General features: G+C 37.2%; 1 protein-coding gene across 1 annotated transcript; it reads left to right on the forward strand.

Moving 5' to 3' along the window:
- The first annotated feature begins 284 nt into the window (after window positions 1–284).
- LOC113757271 (RNA-binding protein pno1-like) lies at window positions 285–1311 on the forward strand. Its single transcript, XM_027300635.1, has one exon. The coding sequence runs from the start codon at window positions 397–399 to the stop codon at window positions 1021–1023; it is 627 nt and encodes a 208-aa protein (XP_027156436.1). The 5' UTR covers window positions 285–396; the 3' UTR covers window positions 1024–1311.
- The last annotated feature ends 7533 nt before the right edge of the window (window positions 1312–8844 follow it).

The following is an 8844-nucleotide window of genomic DNA, read 5'->3' on the forward strand; positions in this document are numbered from 1 at the left end:
CCCAGAAAAATTTGACTGGTCCAGTCCGGCTCCGAATGTTGACAAGCCTACCATCTATCACCCATCAGGTTCGGAACAAGTGAACAACGATCTCGTATTTAGATCTCCTCGAACAATTTTCAACCAAAAGGAACCCCAATTTGCTTTTAGTACGAGGCCCAAAATCATGGGAACAACTCCAGCAGTCCAGCCCGATCAGAAAAAGCACGAAAAATTTTCTAGTCGTAAATAAATTGCAATTATCAAAAGTCAAAACCCAAGACCGAAGACCCATTAATATCTAAAAACCCTAGCGTTCTCTTCCTTCTGTTTCACTCAGCTGCAGCTTCTCCTCCCCAGTCCAGCGGACTTCTCCACCACCGCTACCCTTCACAGCGCCGCCACCACCTAGAGAAAATGGAGGTGGAAAACACTTCTTCTTCACTCCCGGTAAAACCCAATTTCCAACCCTTGAAAGCTCACGAAATCTCCTCGGGCCAAGTCCAATTCCGCAAAGTCCCCGTCCCACCTCACCGCTACACTCCTCTCAAGAAAGCCTGGATGGAAATCTACACGCCAATATATGATCAGATGAAAATCGACATCCGAATGAATCTCAAGGGCCGAAAAGTCGAGCTGAAGACCCGACCAGACACCCCGGATATCAGCAACCTCCAAAAATGCGCCGACTTCGTCCACGCCTTCATGCTCGGTTTCGACGTGTGCGACGCCGTTTCGCTGCTGCGATTGGATGAATTGTATGTCGAATCATTCGAGATAAAAGATGTCAAGACTTTGAGAGGGGATCATCTGTCGAGGGCTATTGGGAGATTGTCGGGAAAAGGAGGGAAAACAAAGTTTGCCATTGAAAATTCGACGAGAACTAGGATTGTCATAGCTGATACTAAGATTCATATACTGGGTTCTTTTGCGAATATTAAGATTGCGCGGGATTCACTTTGTAGTCTTATTTTGGGGTCTCCCGCTGGCAAGGTTTACTCCAAGCTTAGAGCTGTCACTGCCCGTTTGGCGGAGAGGTTTTGAATTATTTTTAATCTAATAGTAATTCGATTGTAATTTAGTTAGTTAAAAGAGATGGATTCTGGATTCTGTTTTTGTGAGATTATATATGTTGAGCGTCATAGAATATGAATTATGGCTGAGAGAACGTTGAGCATAGAACATTTTTGTGAGGATTTTATTTTCTCAATTTTACTGATGCGCTCACTTTGAGATTTCAATTAATGGTGCAATTTTGTCTCAATTGTACTGGTTGCTGTATTTGAGATGTGAATTTATGGTGCAAATTTTACTTCTAGATTTTTGGGGACAGTTCATTTTGTTTGCTGTGATAATTATGACCGATGATTAGGAGATTTTTATTGATCATCCTGAACAACTACATTGCCGTCCTGAACGAGTGTTGCTTTCATTTGATAGGAGTTAAGAGTAATAGCTACTGCAAAGGTTATGCACTTGTGAAGAAATAGAGTTTTTCTGGTGCCTGTTCGATGTTGTATCTGAGCTTTGTAGTAGTGTGACTTAAACTCAAAGTGGGAGCTGTATCTGTCTCTTTGAGCATTGCATTCTGCGACAGTTGCTTTAGGTGTCTTTTCGCCCTGAACAGGTGTTGTGTTTCATTTGGTAGCAATTAGAGCAATAAGGTTATGAACTTGTTAAGAAATGGAGTTTTTCTGGTCACTGCTCCATCTTGTATCTGAAATTTATAGCGTAGTGACTTAAATTCGTAGTGGGATCACAGCGTTCACAGGTGAAAGTGCCATGGAGGTATCTGTCTCTTCAAGCATTGCATTCTGGATTACAGTTGTTTTTGGTCTCTTTTGGCATGCATAAATCTTTGTGGCAACTAAAGGGAGAAACATTGGTTGTTTGCAGTAGTAAAGACGTCTCTGCTCTTTTCCAATTGTGTCTTTCACGCGGAACAGGTGTTGTCTTTCATTTGTTAGGAATTAGAGCAATAAGGTTATGAACTTGTTAAGAAATGGAGTTTTCCTGGTCGCTGTTCCATCTTGTATCTGAAATTTATAGTGTAGTGACTTAACTTCGTAGTGGGATCACAGTATGCGCAGGTGAATTTTAGGTGTCTTTTGGGATGGATAAAACTTTGTGGCAACTAAAAAGGGAAACATTGGTTGTTTGCAGTAGTAAAGGCATCACTGCTCTTTTCCATTTCCTTTAGGTAATGAAGCAAGAAATAGCGCTTTTCATTTTTTGAATCACAAGCCAGTGCATCTGTGATTTTGAGTGCGTGCGAAATTTGTTAGCAATACTGCCACCGCTATGCTCGGGGTCTATTGTGAGTGAAAGCTATCATCAAACTGTTGCTGTAGCTTCTTTGTCCTGTCCAGACTCCCTATGATTAGGCTTAGGAACTAATGCCTTAATTTGATCTTTGGAAGTTGGTCTGAGTACAATCATCCAGTTTTTCCCGAGTTCTCACAATTGTTTTAAAAGGCATTTCTGAGGCGAGTCCCAAATGCCTCGAGGCGTAAGTGTTGTTGGGCGTTCGCCTCATGCTATGTCTTGAGGCGTAGGTATGGGGCAAACACCTGGGTGTTTAGGGCGTTGGGCATTTGGGGTGTTAGAGACGTTTTTGAATTATTATTTTTTTTAATTTTGAACTTTAATTTTACTATTTTATTTTTCTTATCTTTGTTTCATGTCCTTATTATTATTTAATAATTTTGAAGAATTATTTCATTTATTTTCTCTTTGAAAATAGTTTGGGAGAAATACAAAATAAAATCATCCATGACCTTGTTTCCCATTTTTTTTTTCTTTTTCTTTGATTCCAAAGTATAACTATTTTTTTATTAACATGACTCTGGATGGCTAATGTATGAGTTAAGAGCTATGTTGTGATTTTACTTGTTAAAACAATAATTTTTTTATAGTTTTTATAATTTTATAAAAAATTTTAATATTTATTATTAACATATATACACAAATATATGTATGAATATTATAATTTTGTAGCATTATTTTATATATTTAAAAAATCAAAATTTGTGAGACTTACGCCGGACACCTTGGGACTTTCACCCCGCTTGGGCGAACATAGGACGCCTCACCGAATGCCCTCGTCTTTTAAAACATTGGTTCAGATATCTAATGTTGCTAATATGATACCAAATATGATAATACAAACCATCAATTTTAGCTTGCATAACATATGAGGAAGGTCAAAATAATTATGCGGATTCAAACACTAACTACGAAATGGGAGATTATGAAAGTCAATGTAAAAGTGGAAACTATAGAACAAAGAATAATAGGTATAGTAACCAGGAAAGGCACAAATAAGAGCAAAACAAATCAATGGCAGAAAATAAAAAACTTGATCCAGTGGAAGCACAATGAGAAGTATGTTATAACTGAGAAGTATTTTGTATTTTTAGCTACATGTGAAGGACCATTTGAATTCAATTCAACATGACGAAAATACATCCATTGCCAACTATAGGATTTATCATGCAATTAAGGAATGTTGAAAAGTTTCACATTAAAAGCTCAAATCAATCACCAAATTCAAATTCAAATAGCAATGCTGAAGCTATATGTGTTATTCTATCATGAAGTAAGACTTTTCAAAAATGTATTTATTGAAGTTTAATGAATAAACAGCAACAATTATTTAAAAGTTCGAGACAAAACTCAATTACATGCACTTAATTTGAGGCTTTATATGGTAGCAACAATCTTGGTTGTAAGCAGTAATGGTTATTAAAAAACTTCAATACTAGATTCAATTTTTGGAATGTCTTTCTGGATAATATTTGCATATATTTCATTCATTGAGGAACAATATTTACATGTCGTCTTCATTAAGTTGTATTAGAAGGCAATCAAAATACAAGGTTCATTTAGCCTCAACAAAACAAGCAGTCATTCTGTGAGAACTCGCAAATTTTCTTATTTTAAATTCCTATTATGAGCTCATTTAAATATTTATTTGGCCGTTTAATTTGAATATTTTATGTCAACCTCTTTATACTCAATTACATGGAACTATGACTTACTTATATTTTTAAAGTGACTTGTTTCAAAATTTAATTTTTGAACCTCGTTAAGTGAGAATAGAGAATGCGCATTTGGAAACAATAACCGATTCGAGAGTACAATGAGTTTGGAAAATTGGAGACTTATACATTAGTCTTAAAATAGGTATTTTTATGTTTAAGTACTCAAGTATTAGTTAGTGATACCATCGTTATAAGAGTTCCTTAGAAATTTTGCCGTACTGCGCGCGAATTGAAAGTTTGCGTATATCAAGACGGAGCGGTTAATTGAAGATTTAAGAAATTTATTCTAGACTATTAAGAGTGAATAATAATAGTATGAATAGAAGTGCATTAGAGGTTTAGTGCACTAGTGAAACAAATTCGAGAGAAATCGAGCACAAAACGCGCGCGTGCGGTCGCGGAGGGAGAATTGATTTTTGAGATAATTTGAACCACACATTTAAGCTTCCCAAGGAAGCTTCATTTTCAGCAAACACACCCTCTCTCTTCTGTGATGGCCCCACCTCCCCCTAGGGCGTACCCCAGGGTTCGGCGGGTCGCCTGCCCAGCTCTCGCCGGGACTCAGTCGTTCACTACAGTCCTCAATTAAAATAGGAATAAATCACAAGAATAAATAGGGCAGCGATCCAAACTTAAAGCGGAACTTATATACATTGCCATCCCAAAAAGGAGTACAAAGATCGAATATACAAAGGTTCTCAATCCTTCATACGTCCAGCCCGTGCCAAGCACTAGGGCGAGAACAATTACAAAGAAAAAACAAAAGAACTAGACTAGGCTAGTCTATGCTCTCATCCTGCTCGGCGTCCCCTGTTAAGGAAAACAAAACTAAAGGGGTGAGCTAAAAGCTCAGTGAGGTTCCGAACACATAATCAATTCAATACATTAAACATGGAGTATCAATAAGTCAAGAAATATTTACAACGGAAAGCGATAGTAACACATTCATTAAAAGGATACTGGCTCACATGGAGCTATTCGTTCGTTCGTTCGTTCCCCTGACCTTTCCCCTTATTCCTACAATTATTTGAAAATTTCCTTTTGAGAAATAAAACCCTCGTGCCTTCGTTCGTTCATTCATCCCCTTCCGGACGTTGGCCGGACTCCACCCATCCGGACGTTGATCGGACTCCACCCATCCGGACGTGGCCGGACTACAAGGTAATACTCGAGTATACCAAATTCACCCAGGGTCACCATATCGCCCGACCGAGTCCGCTTCTGGCTCGAGTCGATCGGTAACGAAGGGCAGGGCCCAATTCAGCCAAAAGGCTTACATCATGCGCAACTAATGTTTCAATCGTTAAATCATTGAAAATTTCACATTTCATTTAGGTCGAGCGCGATAAAGTACATGCTCGCCTAGAAAATTCGTTTTGAAAATCATTGAAAACACTTAACACATCATCAAACAACAACAACAAGTCATGAAGTCATGGAGAATATAACAAACAAGAAACACTCACCTAGTTATACAAAATAACCTGCAAAATATCCTTCCCGATATTACCCTTAGTCACCAATGAAACCTAAGATTGAACAAGAGAATATATTACAGTTTATCAAGCAAAACATTTAAGGGGAAACGAAGAAACCCGACTAACTAGGAGTAAAACGTGTAAAGATGACTTCCAAGTAAAAAGAGGGTTGTTTGGACCCAAGGATGAAAATAACTAGGGTTTCAAAATCAATCGCAAAACCAAGCTCAAAATGCTTATAGAATTCCAACGGAAAACATTTGACTAACGACAAATCAAAAGAAAAATAGATAGGCTAAGAAAATATTCTTTCGGAATCGTAAAGAATCGTTTGTATGACTAAAAGTCACCATATATTCAAGTAGAGGTTATATAACAAGGGTTTTGGTGGAAATCATATGGAAAAGGAGGACTCTTAAAACCATACTTGAAAGTAGTTCACTTGTGGCCGAGAACCCTAACTCATACTTCTATATTTTGGGTACGGAGTTAGTAAACATTTGGCGTTTCAAATCGAAGAGGTATCATGTTTTCGAATGGTAAAAAGGTCATAGTATTTGCCAAACGAAAATATACAAATTCAAATAGAAACTTAGCCCTCGAACGAAAATTTGGGCAGCACGCCCTTTGTATTTACCTAATTTTCCAGCCATTTTGGCTTCATTATTTTTCTCATTCAAGCCCAAGTTTATACACAACACAAATGCATAGCAATAGCCGTTCCATAAGCTCAAGACAATACAAGGTCATAAATCAACTAATAACAAATGCGGAAATGAAGTTTACAAAAGACAGATTTGATAGGGTTTTACGGAAAGAACACATCTGAGGCTACACTTATCGGATTGAGGTACAATCTACACCGTTTCGAAGCTAAGAGAAAGGGATACAATGTTGAAGAAGGTCACTCAGTCCAGTTTGTAGTGCAACTAGGTCAAAAGATCAATATACCAAACCAGCACCGTCAAAACAGGTTTACAAACCACATTCTGACTCAAACATCATAAGTCAGGCTCCCTAAATCCAAATCAAGTGATTCCAAAGCCATCCTAAAGCTAATATACAAGTATACAATTCTTAAGAAGACATCAACAACTAAATCAGAAGCATTCCCAACCAAATTAACCCATTACAGAGGCAATTATCAAGTTCGGGTGGAAACAGGGCAGCAAGGGTAAATCGGTCTTTTCATAGGCTACGTTAGTCCGATTGAGCTGAAATTTTGTAGGAACCTATAAAATATCATTCTATACAACCTTTATGTTTTAGGCCAACCTAATTCGGCTTCTAACTATTGAATACTAAAACCGGGCCGAACTGAACTGAAATTTTCCAGAAATCTGGGATTCTTGCAATCAATTGCTAATTTCCTTATTTTTAGCTTGCTTCACTACCTTAACTTCCGATATCATATTATAAACATCAAAGCCTCAATTTTTAAGCACTAAAAAAATTATAGGAAAGCTGTAAAAATTCCAATAAAAATGGAAAATCATGATCCAAGCCTCTATTTCACCACATACATCAATAATTCAACCATATGTGACATATTTAGCAACTAATTGCGAATTTAATCGGAGAGTCAAGGTTCGAGCATGTATACCTTTCCAAGGAGACTAGAAACAAGTGTTTAAGGCCTTTGTTCATCAAGAAAATTACACCGGTAGGTAGCCCTTGTGCTATATAACAACTTAATCGGAGTAGATTTGCACGAATGGAAGAAATTTTTCAAGATTTGGAGAAGAACAAGATGAACTCTCTTTGTCTTTCTCTCTCTCTCTTGTCTCGACTATGGAGAAGAAAAAAATGAAGAAGAAAGGCTGTTCTTAGGGAGTTAAAAAGACAAGAGATTAGGATTAATCTAAGCCACAAGTTTGGCCAACACTTGGCTTAATTACAACCACAAAATTTTCTCTTTCTTCTCCTTGCATTTTGGCCATATATTTCGGTCAAAGGCAGCTGGAAATGAGGGGAATATTTTGCTCACATATTAATGAGCTCATGTGGTAAGAAAGTGGTGGTCCAGTGCTGCGTTCAATCGGTTGTGCGCGGTACACGTCGGTTCGCACCGTTTTTCCTTAAATCACACGTACTGGGGTTTTTACTTCCTATTCACTAACTTTTTATCATTGCTCCCAATCACATATTATTTCTCATCTAAAAGTCACTTTTAATCACCGAATTTGATCCTAGCTTAAATCACACGTGCCTTTTCTGTTTCTCATCTGTATTGGAAGCCCTGTTTTGAGCTGCGATTTGATGCTCAAATATGAGCTAGTTGTGGACAGAATTGTTAAATGATTCCTTCTGAGAAATTGTAGCCTTACGAATGTAGTTTTCAACGCCACTGACTACGCTCAATTCTGAGTTGAATTGAGTGAGTTGTGGCCGGATTTCAAAGCTGTCTTTGTGAAAGAAAATCCTAATTCTGGACTGATTTATAGCTAATCTTGATTTGGGACTTGTTGTTTCGAAATTCTTGGTATTAATCACCTACCAAACACATCTTTTCTACACAAATGGGCCATGTTTGAGAAGATTTCATTGGCCAAATGTTTATAAAAAGGAAAATTTACATACAAGGTAGATTTGACTTGGAAACTCGTGGGACTTTAATGATTTTGTTAACCGACTTTCCATTTGAATTTTTCTATGAAATTTGACAGAGAAATAGCCCTTATATGGTAGTATAATAATTCCAAATTGGGTGTCATTCCGAGTCCATTTCGATGCTCAACCAAAGATTCAAAGTCTATGTTTTAAACCTGGAAATTCGCCTAACCATCTCACTTTTTCAGCAACTTTGAGCTACAATATCTTGGTGCTCAAAACTCCGATTCTTTTTCTGCTTGTTGCATTTTAAACTTTGATTGTAACTCTAACTGAGTTTCAAATTTGAAAGGCTAGTTCATATTCTGTGAATTTTTCCAAATTTCCAAAATTGGCCAAAAAACCAACCCCGAAACTGTCTCGATAGCTTAAAACAACAAGTTTGAGCCAAATTTTGAATGTCTTCCATTTGAAATCATGGAAAAGTGTCTTCTAGGAACTTTTAGTACTTTGGAAGAGGTTTCCAACGGTACCAAGTTTGCCAATTTTGGACTTGTAGAGAGTGAAATAAGATTTTTCTAAGATTGTTTGACAAACCCAAAATTTCCAAACTTAAAGGAGATTGAGTTTTTAGAACTCATCTTTTTCCTTCGATATGACTTGATTGTTTTACACTTGGTTTCAAAGATGGAAATTAAATTTCGCTTGTGTTTTAAAACCCCACTTTTGAGTCTCGATTTACGAGTAATTAAGGCTCATTTTCGTGAAATTTTCTTAGATTGTACAAGTATGCA

Source organism: Coffea eugenioides, unplaced genomic scaffold, assembly GCF_003713205.1.
Source record: "Coffea eugenioides isolate CCC68of unplaced genomic scaffold, Ceug_1.0 ScVebR1_2891;HRSCAF=4008, whole genome shotgun sequence".
Taxonomy (NCBI): Eukaryota; Viridiplantae; Streptophyta; class Magnoliopsida; order Gentianales; family Rubiaceae; genus Coffea; species Coffea eugenioides.

Coding starts and splice junctions, on each gene's coding strand:
- LOC113757271 (XM_027300635.1), top strand. CDS start 397: ATGGAGGTGGAAAACACTTCTTCTTCACTCCCGGTAAAACCCAATTTC.